Source organism: Indicator indicator, chromosome 25 (assembly GCF_027791375.1).
Source record: "Indicator indicator isolate 239-I01 chromosome 25, UM_Iind_1.1, whole genome shotgun sequence".
Classification (NCBI taxonomy): domain Eukaryota; kingdom Metazoa; phylum Chordata; class Aves; order Piciformes; family Indicatoridae; genus Indicator; species Indicator indicator.
The window spans coordinates 6,099,353-6,114,149 of NC_072034.1; the positions used below are offsets into that span (position 1 = coordinate 6,099,353).

Genomic DNA, 14,797 nt, shown 5'->3' on the forward strand with positions numbered 1-14,797 from the left:
GCTGCCAACAATCACAACCCTAACTCAGATTTCCTGATCTCACATCTTCTTCAAAGTGTACATTTTTTAGAGAGACCTTTGCCAGGCCCTATTTTACATACTATGAACTACTGCTTTTGGATATTCTGCAAATACATTACCGAACAGGTTTTTAGCTTCACTCTCCCCATAATTTTTAATAAAAAGATTTTATGAAATTAAATGCTTTGTGAAACTGTAAAAGCTTTTATCTTTCAAAGAATAAACTGAACATGCCAGTATAATAAATCATCTAACAAAAACACTGTTGTACAGAATTAACAAAAAAAAAAAAAGGTTTGGGGTTTTCTTAATTATACCAATGTAAATACTGTCCAAATTGAAGTACTGTCATCTAAGCTACAAGTTCTAGGCCAGAGGTAGGAAACATTAGCCTGGGCTGGCACAGGCAAGACAATCTCAGTTTCAAGCTCTAAACCAGATTATCTAACAAAAACTAAGCAAGTCAGCAAGTTAATTCTGCCTTGAATTCTTCTATCTTAAAATGCAGGTAACACTATCACAGTTAATACAAAAATAAATCTCTTGTCATAAGACCACAAATCATTACTAGATTTTCTACAGCATATTTGGATTTCAGTGCATTTAAAGACAAGGTTTGAATTTGGTTCTGAATCTTCTAACTCCCTGGGGTTAGAGTTGAATCTTAATACTAATTTAATATAGCAAGTTGCATATTGGAGCAAGGTGCCCAATATCTGTTTTTCTCAGTCAAATGTGAGAGCTGAGGAAGTTCTTTTTCTTCTGACTTAATTACTTACTGTTATGGATTAACAGATGCCTTTGTAGAGAGAATGGGGTTCGGAACAAAGCTTTGCATTCCTCACACTGGAATGGTCTCTCTTCAGAATGGGTCTACAGATGAAGGACAACATGTCAGAGGAAAGGCTCAGAGAAAACAATTAGCTGTCATTACAGTAATTATGGCTAATTTTCTAGACTAGATTTAGGAGAGGATATCATAGCAATTTGAAGTATCAGGGGATGAACAATTAAAACAATCATTATCCAGAATGCTGAAAGTCAGCATAGCAGCTACTGAGTACATGTACCTTCCCAGTCCTCAGAAGTGTTACATGAGGGATGCATGTGAACAGGAACAAAAATACGGAATAACCAAGAAAAAAAAAAAAATCACCAAAACCCCACAAACTTAAAAGCTCAGTTGCATTGCTTCAGCAGTACTGACAATGGCCTTAAGTACTTACTAATATGAATAAAATATTAAAATTAAATGCATTTACACAAATCCCTTTTTCTAAGTTTTACTATCAAACTGATCTGATTATCTTGTGACAGTATCTAAAATTTGACAAAGAGAACTTCCAAAATCACAAAGCTAGTCTTGCATATCCTTGCTTCAGCTTCTTGTATTGAAAGAAAAAAAAGAAAAAAAAAGGCATAACATAGAAGTATCAATATCAAGATTTTTTTTTCTCTGGAAAATTTTGTGACAGTTGAGAAAAGGCTTCAAAGCTATAAGTAAAATAAAAGGCTAACTGTAAGCTTGGATGATTCTCTCAAACTGCAGAGCTGCTGAAGCAGATTTCTTTTCTGGAGCTTGGGAAACAGCTTCATTGTACTTCTGCACCTTTCAAAGCACCTTCCCTGTTTCTCAATATTACTAAGTGCTGTCCCACCGTAGAGAGGAAATTAATTCATACAATTAGTTATCTACCAATTTCCTACTGTTTTTGCAGAGGAAAGCAAGTTTTTAAAGGATCGAGTGTCTGAACTTTGGACCTTAAGCAGAAGCTCAAAAGGACCTTAAGCAGAAGCTACAGCACCAAGAGGAAAAGGGGATGGACAGTAAATGTGTTATTGTATGCACAAAATTAGATAGGTGAGTTATTTTTTAGACTAATGGTAAATATTAGCACAGTATGTATTCATATAATCTATTTTTGCTATTCATAATACCACATGACATTTATAGCTATCCCTTAACCTACAGAGGAAAAATGAACTGTGAGAAGTCAGCATAATTATTTAGATGTTGACTGAGGGGAATCAAACCTAGACTGTCTTCTTGTGTAACAACACTCCCAAAACGTTGGAGTGCCTGCAATATTGTATAGAGGCTTTGGATTCAAAGTTAATCCTTTCACTTCAGCCTGTGTCACTTCAAGCAAAAAGGCAACTGGAGCACCATCAAATGTGTGCAACATACCACACATCACAGAGTCTACTCAATGTTCCAGTACAGCTTCTACAAGCTTATATCATAGTTTGCATTAGTGGACACCCTGCTTGGCAGACTCAGCAGTCAGGCCAAAGATTGACAGGACATTAAGAGACTGAACTACCTTCTCACCTCAATAGGTGGCTCCTCCAGAACAGGGTTGAGACATATTGACGAGACACTGTGGGGAAGCTCGCAGTGCTGCTGTCTGTGCTGTACCTGTTCTGTGGATAAATAGAAGGGTTCAGTCTCTAGGGCTGTCAATCTGGCACCTGTCACAAGCGCAAAATTCATGTTGTTTGTTTAAAACATGCCCTGTTTTAGAACACTCACCAGTTGAGTGATATTTCTGAAAAGCACAGTGATTTGTACAGAACTCCTTCATAGCATCAATTTGACAGTTTTCCTAGTCAAAATACAAGTAGTATACTGTGCATCTTAACTTCACTACAAAGAAAAACACCTAGTTAGGCATATCCACATGTAAGGGTAGACAGATCACCTGCCTCCTTTGTGAATGGTCTAGAAACAAGCTAGGTCTGTACAAAAACCCATGTAATTCTTAATGAGGAGAGGCAGTCTCCCAAACAAACATAAAATACAGTATTAGAACTAGTTTGTTGGGTTTTTTTTGTCCTACTAATAGGTTCCAGATCAAAGATGGTTTCCATTCAATAAGAGCAGGGGACCGCCGCATGATCAAATCAACTGAGGATGGGCTCTTACAGAACATTTCATGGCAGCCTTTCCTAAGATAGCATTTGGGGAGACTTAAACCCAGCCCAAGGAGACTTCCCAAGAGAGAAACTGAGGGAATAGAGTTGTTTCAATTCATTATGCTCTCCAGGACCAAATAAACATGGATTAACCATAAACCCTTTAAAATCCTGGGTCTGCTGACCTATTTCTGCTCAAATTCATATCCTCATGTTTTGTTCTCTGAACTCATGATCTATACACATCAACAAGGGAATAGAGGGGAAAAAACCCCACACTTCACTTTCTTATGTATGGAATTAATCTGCATTATATGGCACCTTCAACTAATCTAACCTGGATGAAAGGTGACTACTTTTCTCCGCAGCACAACTCAATACTACATGTGCCTCTTAATTTCAGATGCTATTCCCTTCCCCTGTCACAAAACCAGAACTGTATTCTTCATATGATCACTTAATCACATAGTCTGAGCTTTTTCAAGACATCTGAGCTAGTTCCACATCATGTAACACTTCCCAGCGCTGACATCTCAAGCAAGTGACAAAGCAAGCTTGTACATGCCTAGACAGAGCAGTGTAGTACTTGTATGCAGAAGTGGCACATTAGAGAGTTACCACAGGAAGACCAACCGTTCCTGTCACTCAGATCTCTAGCTATAAGGGCACAGTAAGTTAGGGTTCACATCAGAATGCTCTGCTGAATACAGCAAATACGCTCTCAGCAACTCCACTGACTTATCTCCCAAAGAAAAGTAAGGAACTAACCTCCTTCTGCACCTTTGAAATGACCCAACATGTATCCACAAGCGAAATAAGATTAAAAGCACATATTGTGGGAGCCATTTCTATTCTAATCTAATTTTGTGTTGGAAGTATCAAATAACCCCCATAAAGGAATCATAGAAACAACAGTAACAAGTTTTCATCCAAAGCACAAAACAAGAATTCAAAGGCAGAAAATGCTTATGTATGCTGTTTCTTACTATAAATAAAAAGCCCGTAGAGCTCTGCTGTAAAACACAAACTTGAAAGCATGTTTTCTCTTTAAATGCTGTTGATTTTAACTACTCTACCCATCATTTCTACTGCAGGTTTCTAAGCTCCCTGCTACTAGTACAGTAACTGCACCCTAAACTCAGTAAGTTATTCAGAGAATAAACGCAGCCCAACTTTTCTCCCTCCAGAAGAAAATTAGACATAAGAGGATGTCTTAAAGGAATACACACCTAAAGAATCACTAAAAACCCTCAGCAGTGCAGCTCTTCCAAAATCACACCACTTTGAACTATTTTGGCATCCCAAACTACAACATCCTTTACAACTGGTGTTGTGCATACATATCCACACTGTTCTCTGTATCTACTCCTTCTTCTTGTTTATGCTGTTTACTCAGTGGAGAGAGGCACGTCTAACAAAAGGAAACTCAGGAGACTTACATCAGTCTCCTGTCTCTTGTGCTCACGTCTGCACTTAGCAAGCAAAATTAAAGACCTAAATGTGTATGGCTGAATATTCACAGCTGTTTGGGTAAACTATGTGTATACACAGGAATAAGTCTCTTGCATTATAGGACAGGGTTATCTTCAGCCAATACTATGTGCAAACAAATCCAGGAACTAAGTATTCCAATATGCTTTAAGGAATTCTGTCAAAATTAGAGACTCATTAAATCTGCCTAAATTTTAATATTTTTCCCATTAAGTGGAGCTTCTAATCCTTGCTTATGCTAGTGGTGCTGCTGCTGCTTTAAACAGAAAATTAGGTCAAAGTGTTTACTCATTGATAATCCTCAAGTCCATTTTCAGTCCAAACTCCCTGCCAGTCATGATCCACAAATTAATTTAAATAATTTCATGTTTCTTTAAGATATAGAAGTATTTTTCCAGATAGTAATTTATACATTTTCCTTAGAATATATCTTATTTGTGAGATTTTGCCCCATTTTCTTAAAGTCTAAAACGTAAGATAATCACAGCATACATGGGAGGTAATCTTATCCTTCAGCACGCTTCTGCATGCTTTCTATTTTAGACAGTCAACACCATTTCATCCTGTGAGAAGCATTATTATTACTCTTATATGATTTATAGCTTAAAGTGAAAGAGATGGTACAAAGATCCTGTGCCAAATTCCCAGATGGCATAAAACATGAGCCAAACTGTGAAAGACTTGTAAGTATGGGTATATCAGTTTCACCAAAAAGGGAAAAGGAAGCGGTAGTATTTAAAAAATGTAAAGAAAGAAAGAAAGAGCAAATGGTTCTACTTGGGCACAAACCCACAGTGGTAATTTTTGTCTTTGTTTCTCTTTTAGAGTCTTGTAATTCTGAAACATCATTCATGGATACAGCCTTAACATTAAAAATACAACTCCAGGTTAAAAATAATGACAGGCATTATAGAAATTAGGCCAAGCAGATTTGAGCTTAAATGAACAGAAGTAAAGCATCCCTTCATAAGCCTATTTTTCAGGTTCTTCTTATTGTTTCAATGTGTGAACACTACCCTGTGTAAATATAGTATAGTTTGAAAGCATCTGCCACTAAGTCCATCAATGATTGTAACAAGACTACACTTAGTTTTATTTTTTATTTTTTAAAGAACAAAAAATCTGAGGATTTTTTTTTTAATCAGTAACTTTACCTTGATAACTTAATGTTTAAGAAAAGGCAAAATGGGGATTTATTTGATGCTTTTAACTATGTCACTGTGATTTACTTGTGCTTTATCTTCCATGTATTTTCTTTTGATTAGAATTAATTTAGTATTTGGATACTATTTGAAAATTTGGATATAACAAAGAATACTAAAAAAAGAAAAACAAAACCATTCCCCAGAACTTTAATCCCATGTTTATAAGCATGTCAGAGCTTAGTGATGAACCACTTAAAGGAAAAAAACCTGCAAATCTGAGGCTGGCAGACCTGTAAACAACAACAGCAGAGTGCTTTACCTTCTTGTGATTCTTGTAAACATTTCTGTGGGCAAATCCCTTTCCACAAAGCTTGCATTTATAAGGTTTATCTTCACTGTGTATTATTTTGTGTGCAGTCACTTGATCAAGTCGTTTGAAGGACTTATTGCAAACCTCGCAGGTGTAGGGGCGTTTTTCTGCAGAAAATGAGTGGGGGACATTTAATCTCCTGTTTATACAGGGGGAGAAGATGAAAGGCAGAGACAGTCATCTCCTCAGAGAGATTTTTGCAATTAAGTCAACCCAATTAAGATTAAACCAATTAGAAAGACATCTAATGCCCTTTATGTTAGACAGTTAAGTCACTTTACAAAAGATGAGCCATGGTGTATCTCAAGAAATTGGCACATTCTTTGCAATAATCATTGCTAAAACTAAATTCTGATTAATTAGCTTAAATCAAAAGAGAATGACTTCAAAAAGGAAGACTGTTTCCAGATTACAAATGTGAAAAAGGGCATGACAGTTTAAATGTTTTAAAACTTAATTAAAAACATACATACTAGCTTCCCAAACCAAAAGTTCCTATGCAAAAAAGCCTTAACTGGTGACTGCAACTTAACTACATTAATCCTTATCCAAAAGTGTCAAAAGAAAGCTAGGAAGCCTAGATTACATTACAAGAAATGAGCTTTTGGTATGGACTGATACCAAGAAAATAGTTCAGATATAAGCCTGTGCAGCTGCAAAAATCTACATTTTTTAAAATGCTAATGGATTTGATAAAATGTTTGCAATCCCATTGTGTTGGCTGATACTTCTAATCACTGGTCAAAGACAGAGAAATCCTATATAGCAGTGATCAGACATCCTGGCAGAGCCAATTTGTGTCATACTGCCAACTCTAAAGACACTCCCTGCTCACAGTGACCTCTTGTTCTGGCAGAATGAAACACTTACGTGTGGTCTATGAAATGGTGTGGAATATGAACTGCTTTCCTATGACTGGAAACCACATGCATGAGTCCACTAATACATGAATTCATGTTTCCCTTTTTAACACCAGTCTGTCTGATAAGCATACCCCAGCTGCAATCCTTTTCAACATGGAATTTCAGCCACTAATTCTTCACCTTCTCATAAACCAAGGGACAATCTTTTACTTAATCCCAGCTAACTGACATCATCTACCCCAGCTGGCATGACAAAATAACTTGACAAATCAGCAATTGGAAGACAGCTATAGCCTTACAGTTGAGTTTCTGAAAGGTTTTGAAAGGATAGCTTAGATGGTTTCCTTGGAACCTCAGACTTGCTTGAAAAGCTCAGGACAACACAGAATTCATCCAGCCTTCTATACGAAACTAATTCAGGTAAAACTCAATATATATTAAATAAATATAAAGATATACATACACACCTTTGTGTTATTTTTGTACATTACCTGAATGAGTTATCATGTGGCGTTTTAGCTGGTTAGCTGAAATAAATTTCTTGTCACATTCCTGACACTCAAAGATCTCATGGACCTGAAAAATGAGTGTTTAATGATAATTAAATATGTCTGAAACATGATCACACATCTTACATACACAGAAATTCTCTAACAGACCATAACTACTTCTTAGCCAGTAGCTGTACTAATAACTCATGAATATTCTGTGATTTCCTGCTTTCCAGTCCCATGGTGAACAACATCTCTCAAAAAAAGAAATACTCATATATTCCAAGCTAAAAATTATCACCAAAGCTATATTTAGAGAAACAAGTTCTGCAAATTTGCAATAAAAGATCAATTTAAAATATCATTATTATGAAAGCTTTAAAAAAAAAAAAAAAAAAAAAAACAAGCCACATACAAATGCATATTATCTTTTCAGTTATTTTCAGATATTTCCTCTAGTCAATGAGACAGAAGTAAAAATAACTTCATAATTGCTCTAAGATTAAAAAAAAATTACAAGTACTACCAAACTCTTTCAGGACTGTTTCTTTTAAGCTTTAGAGGCAAGACAGTAGAGGAGCAGCAGCATCTCTGAAGTGTTAACATGGTAACAATTAGCAGGATTTTTAACATGAGAGCACATAACATCACCAAGGATGCTGGAAAAATAGAAGAGGCAGTTGAAATCTGCAAGTTCTGCTAACTAAAAAAAATTATAATTAAAATCTTTGTTATTTGTTGTTCCCCAAAATCACAACACATACGCTGTTCTCAACCTGTCAGGATTACCGTTCACCTTCTACTCTGCACTACCCTTTGTCCTTGGCAGCTTCTCCTCAACCTAGCTGCACTGCATTTTGGAACTGCAGCCTCAGACAGCAAAACCTTTGGGCAGAGATTATATTTCATAAAGCTCTTTTGGAGAACTCGAGAGACTTTCTGCAGGAGAATCTAGCAGTTAAACATAACAAATATCAAAGGTTCAATACAATAGTCTAATGGAAAACATTTGTGGACAGAAATAAGCTCAGCTAAGACTTCCACTTAAAACAAACCCAAAAACCAAAAAAGATGCTCCATTCATATTCTGCCTTACTATATTTCTATGCTGCTACTCAAACTAACTTTAGAGGAAATCACACGTTTTAATAAACTAAAAGGTGGTTATTCCATTTCCTACAATCTCTGCAAACTTGCATACTTTGGAGAGTGATGCTTAACAAAACAAAATCAGGTGGTAAGCTCAATGAAGATCATTCATTCTAAACATTCTGCTTACCCAGCTGCATTTCAGATTAATTTCTCTCAAAGGCACACACAATCTAGTACTCTACCCTTTCCCAAAAGATCTAAATATTTACTTAAATTACTGACTGCAGTTTACACAATTCTGCAACCAAGTGCTAACAGAACCCAGATTATTTGAAATATCTTGTAAGGTTTTCTTAAACATAATATTTAATACATCAGAATCCAGTCTGTGCTTTAACACTCCACAAACATCCAATTTCAACTTATAAGCATTGTTTAATGAACAGTCTCAGTGAACACATTTGCATCGAAACAGAGACTTCCGTGCATGTGCGTTAAACAGCTACAGCTATCAAATATATTTTTATAGCTGACGCTCTTCAAGAAATTCTTTAGAAAAGAATAAGACACAGACTTGCATGCAGGCCTCAGTAGTGTGGCCTGGCAGCCTGTGCTATTCACACATATATGCTCACTTTCAAGTTTAAGCTCCTGTGAGCTATTCAAATCCAAAACTGAAGGCCTTATATTCAGAGCTACAAAAGGAATCCTTTACCAAGAATCTGCCTCAATGCTCACTGTCATCACTACTGAATGATCAAATTTTGCATTTTACTTAAAATTTCAGAATATAATTCAGAACATCCTTCAGATGGTGTTTCATTTGCTCTGGCTGTAGACATCACAAACTGCAGAAAGACTTGACAACAAACTTTTAAATTCTGTTACTTAGTCTTCTGCAAGATCCTGTATAGCATTTCCTAAGTTGTGTTTCCTGGGAGTTTAATTAATTTTGCTGTAATTACTAAGGAAGACAAGATCAGAATCCAAAATGATTTCCACACTGTGATAAAGCTCCAGAACACTCAATATCTAGGAAGGAGAAATCAAACGCACAAATGCTACATGATGACCAACAGTTTACATAACACTATTACAGAAAACATAATTAATTCCAAACCACGTATGGATAATGAGATTGACGCTGCTATTAGAAAGCACTGCCATTCTGAAATGTAATACAGAGATATTCTCTGTATTAATAGATTTATGACAATCATTCCACTGCATCTGGCAGTACCAAGGGCTCAAGTAAGCATTGTCACTCTTCTTGTCTGGGCATCTGACTTCTAGAAGCACGCAGGTGCAAAACATTATCCACAGGGGGGAAAAAAAAAAGCTTACTAGAAGTAGTTTGGAAAAACAGATGCATGAAGAAAAGTCGTTGTAATTGTACAGCCTAGGAAATGCAAATGGAGTTCATGACAAGTCTGCAATATGCTAATTGTTACAAAACAAGAGTTGTGAATTTTTCTTGGCATTCTCTCAGCTAAGACAAAGAGCAATTAATTAATTAAATTTGCAGTAAAGAAGACTTTAAGTAGGACATCAGAAATAAACAAACACTGTACTAATGAATGCATTCAGAAATGCTGATGGCACTAATGCCAGAAGTCAAGAATACAAATAAGACATCAATGAAGGTGGAAGAATTTTCTTTAGTAGAGCTTTTCAGAGATGAGACTGCATATCTAGGACGATTTAGGTACATGCTTATTCCCCTCTATACAATAAAGCAGGGCTTTTCCAGCCCTGCATTTCCTTGAATGTATTGAGATAAACAAAACACACAAAAAAGGCTGTGCCACCAAAAATTAGCACGATACAAGCAACAGTCTGGAAAACAAGTAGACTAAGGTACAGAAGATGACAACAGCACATTCAAGAAACAAGCAATCTGCAGGATATCTAAAGATAAAACTGGGTTTAAGTCAAAGATGGTATGAAAGCTACAGACCTGAATGATCATGACTTCAGAGAATAAACTGATAATTTAAATTTCCCTACAGCCACCGTCTTTACCTGTTCTCCAGAACAGGATGATGAGCAAACCCAAGGCAGAACAAGATCCTCTGTCCTCAGAAAACTTCCCCTTTTACACTGAGCGTGAGGTTCCTGATCTGGTGGCAAATCTGTTAGCTGCCCTGGCTGATTCACAACTGCTAACAGCCTGCAGCCCATGGCTAGCCTAAGATTCTCTCAGTGAAACCAGGATATCCCCTTTCTCCACATTTCTCTCTGTTTTCCTATACTTTACCTTTCTTCAATTTTATTTCTTTACATCGAAAGGAGGGGAAAAAAAAAATCTCTTCTCCTGCCTGTTTCACTTATTACTTTTTTATGTTTTTCATTTCCTCATTGCCTGCCTGAGTATTTTTGGCAGTATTGGTGATGGATCCCACTCCATTTCCTACAAAAGCAAAGTAACTCACACAAACAGAAGGCATGAATCTAAAATGTCTATTTTCTGGATTTCCCAAAAGAGCAGACAATCAAGAACAGCAAATAAAAGTTTGCTGCACAAAATCTTCATGGTGATTCTTAAAATGATTAAGTGTTCAACTGACCTACCATCAATACTACCTGAAAAGTTTGTTGTGTGTGTCATGGTATCACAGAATCACACCTACTGAAACAAACCAAATATTTTACTGCAATAGACACACTAACCATAATATTTGCATTTTCAGGGACAACATAAGGCACACTAATGTGTGTTTTTATTGTTATTAAATGTGGCAAGGCATACCATGATTTAGTCTGAGGAGTAACAAAGTATAGTGCTGTTAGACAAGAAATGCAGAGCATATTAATACATACAAAACAAATTAAAAAGGAGGGGCCTTGCCATTTCCTTTGCATCAACATATTTTAATTGACAGAATCTGTGTCCTCAATGGATTCAGGTTATAACCAGGACATTATTGAAGACTTACACTTAATCTGATAAACAGTAAAATGTAGCTTTTTGTAAAAACAGAATCTCCTGAGTTTTAGTGATTTATCAAATTAATCTTGCAGGGACTTCCTTTGGGTATAATGGATTTAGAATCTCATATTCATAGCCCATCTGTATTTCTATATGAACCCCCTCATTTCCAGTAGATGATTTTCTAAGTGTTAACCCCTCCTGTTCTGGTTATAAAAGATGACATGCATAAACACGAGATTAAAAATCTCTCTTTGAGGAAGGAATTTGTTTACTACTGCATAACTAGATTATAAATAACACCCTTACTGGTATGTCACAGAGCAGTAAGGAAGATGGATTGCATTTTGTACAGAAACTGAAGGCTCACAAAACTATTTTATGGTTTGTATCTTATCATTACATAACATACTTTTACATTTATCTTAGCATTTAAGAATGATGAACAGCTGGCAACTTTGACTTAATGTTGAAATGCATAAATGATACAAGCACAAACATCTTTGTTATTTGGTAAAAGATGCATTAAAAATTTAGGAAGATTTCTGGTCTAGTATATTGTGATTGCAAAAATAAATATCCACAATAAATACATTTGGTTTTGTAACCATAAAAGAGACTACCCAAAGGTTTGCATACCAGCAGCTTTCAAGTGACCTAAGCACCACAGTCTCACATCTTAGTGAAGTCAAAGCCTGCTGTGGGTTAGCCTTCATCTTACTGACCTTTCGATGCTCTTGGAGATTTGTTGCCGAGGAACATTTCTTACTGCATACTGAACACATCAGCTTCTTCCTAGAATTTCCTGAAACACAAACAAAATACCACCACCATCTTAAAATGGAAGTGCTAAGAAAGAACCTAAATATTTCCACTGAGTCTGTGACTTTTCACAGGTCATTTGACTGACAGCAGATTTTTACATTCGTATCCCATCTTCAAAGTGTTCCATATCAGAAGTTCTCTGCGGGTGTCCAGCAAACCAGTTACTGATGGAATGTAAATCAATACAACTAGAACAATAAAGAAAAAAAAACCTTCAAAATATATGTTATCACACATCACCAAGCCAATATGAAGAGCACCATTAACAAGCAAGAACAACTTGCTTTATAACTGAACAGTTGATTTCTTCCAGAAGTCAACACAGGAGTTCATGGAGCAATGATAAAAACAGATCCCAAACTGAAGTCAAAAGCACCATTTCCCATTTTTATTTATTCAGAAGGAATTAAACATTCTACTATCATCATTAATAGACTTTAGCTGTGCATAACAGGAAAATCGTATTAGCAAATCTCCTCTAAAATGTAAACTACAAATTAAGCTACAGGTCTGCTACCAGATTTCTTTTCCTTCCCTTTTCACAGATCCTTTAAAAAAATCAAAATACTTAACTGGTTTTATCTGTTATTTACCTTTTGAAATCCATTTTAGTAACCTACAAATGTATTTAATTAGAAAACACAAACCTAATTGTTTGTGTATATGTTGAAAGATATACCCTGGTTGATGTAAAAAATGTTAACATTACATTGAACACTACAAAGAATGGACACAGAACAAAAGAGGGGAGTACTGCTTAGTTGAGCACAGAGGAAGTATGGATCATAAACTAACTAATTTTATGGCTTCCAGCCCAATTTTTCAGATTCTCTCAGCACCCTGTATCCTTCCTGATCTTGCCATCTGAAAGAATTCATATTACATTGGTTTTTCCTACTACAATGTACCTCATAGGATGTTAGGGGTTGGAAGGGACCTTCAAAGATCATCAAGTCCAACCCCCAATCAGTGAATGGTTCAATACTTACAGTATAAAAAAAGTACTTAATATCATATGCATTTGGTGTAATAAAGCTTGTAAGTATTTATATACAGTGATATACACAAATACAGGAATACATTTAGTACTTCAGCTTACAAGAATAATAATGAGACTTCTTCAGAGGAAAAGAAGGTGGTATCTGTTCATAGCTTTGCATAATGGGCAACACATGTAACAATCCTTTTTACTTTCCCTTGCCTCCAGGTAACACAAGGCAGGAAGAAATTCCAGAAGTGTCCCTCAACAGTGGTAGTTTATTTCCATTCCCGCACTGACACTGGTTTTGATTTCTATGACACTCAAGTAGCAAAATAAAAGCTCTGCTCATTATGCAGGCAGAGCAAAAATATCCTTGAGACATCTACTCTCAGCCAAGTCTGAAATGTCCATTCCAGAGAACTATGGAATTCGCATACCACTACAACTGATGAAAGCTAAGCATAAACATAAAAATGCTCATGGATGAAAAGAAATTCTTACTGATACTGAAAAGACAGGACTATCTTTTATAAGAATCATTATGGAAGGGTTTCTATACTTTTACAGACTTTGGCAGAAGAAAGAGATTTCGCATAATGAAAATCTTACAAAGCCTCTTAGTTCTGTCATCATCAACTGAAGACTATTTTCTTTGTACTTTGGTATTTTGCTGTCCCTACACATACTGACATTGAAAGGGGACAGACAGGGAGAACCAAGATCTACATTGTGAACCCAAGAGCAGTATTTTGCCCTTTCAAGAAGATAGAGTGAAGTTTGACTGGAAACCACTGACTCACAGAGCACAGATTTAAAAACACTAGGGCCCAACAGGACTAGTGGATCATCTAGTCTGGCTTCCTGCACAACAGAGGCTATGGAATTTTATGCAATACCCTCACCAGGCCTAATCATTTGTGAAGCATGTCTTCAAGAAAGACATAACCATTGTGTCCTGAAAAGACTAAAAGATCAAGAACTCACCACTTTCTGTAGCAGTTCATTCTAGTGGTTAGTTTTCCCTACTAATGAACTCTTTTTTGCTTTATCTATTATTTGCCTAGTTTAAACTTCCCTAGATTCCTATGCAGCAGACTAATGATTCATCTGGTATATGCAATTTCTCCCTGCGGGAGGAGAAAGAGTCACTCTTTCAGTTAGTTACTTCTTAATTTTCTTTTTTATACAAATGAATCCATTAAAGGAAAGACACCAAGGACAAATATTTATTCTGATTTGCAAATTTAAGGCTAGGAACATGTTAGGAGAGAGGGAGGTAGTGTTCTGAAGAAACAGTTAAACTCTTCCTTACCACTGTGAACATTTTCTTTATGTTTTTTCAGAGCATCCTTACTCTTGAATCTCTTGCCACAGCTATCTGCCTTGCAAACGAATCTGGCATCCCCTCTGCATGCCTCCTTGTGCTGTTCATAACTATATGGGATAACCAGTAAAGAAACAAACAAACAAAAAAAAAACAAAACACAAAAGGCAACTGATCAAGCAGTATCTACAGAAACCAGACACACAACAAGTACTCTGAGCTGAACGCATGCTGCACTGCAGTTTCAAGGCCACCTCATGCATTACTTACAGCAAACAGGAATGAAATCATTTGACTTCTTTCACTGTTAGCATTCACAGACACTAGCAAGCTTGAAAGCTAACATGC

At 36.2% G+C, this 14,797-nt stretch overlaps 1 protein-coding gene across 2 annotated transcripts in view; it reads right to left on the reverse strand.

Annotated features, from left to right (window-relative positions):
* The window catches only part of PRDM5 (PR/SET domain 5), a 55,979-nt gene that overhangs the window by 25,289 nt on the left and 15,893 nt on the right, over positions 1-14,797 (reverse strand). For both annotated transcript variants that reach the window (XM_054392410.1, XM_054392409.1), the window contains exons 6-10: positions 14,438-14,559; positions 12,044-12,123; positions 7,298-7,382; positions 5,893-6,050; positions 801-894 (exon numbers count right to left, since the gene is read on the reverse strand). In XM_054392410.1, the coding sequence (XP_054248385.1) occupies positions 801-894; positions 5,893-6,050; positions 7,298-7,382; positions 12,044-12,123; positions 14,438-14,559 (539 nt within the window). The remainder of the gene's footprint in view (positions 1-800; positions 895-5,892; positions 6,051-7,297; positions 7,383-12,043; positions 12,124-14,437; positions 14,560-14,797) is intronic.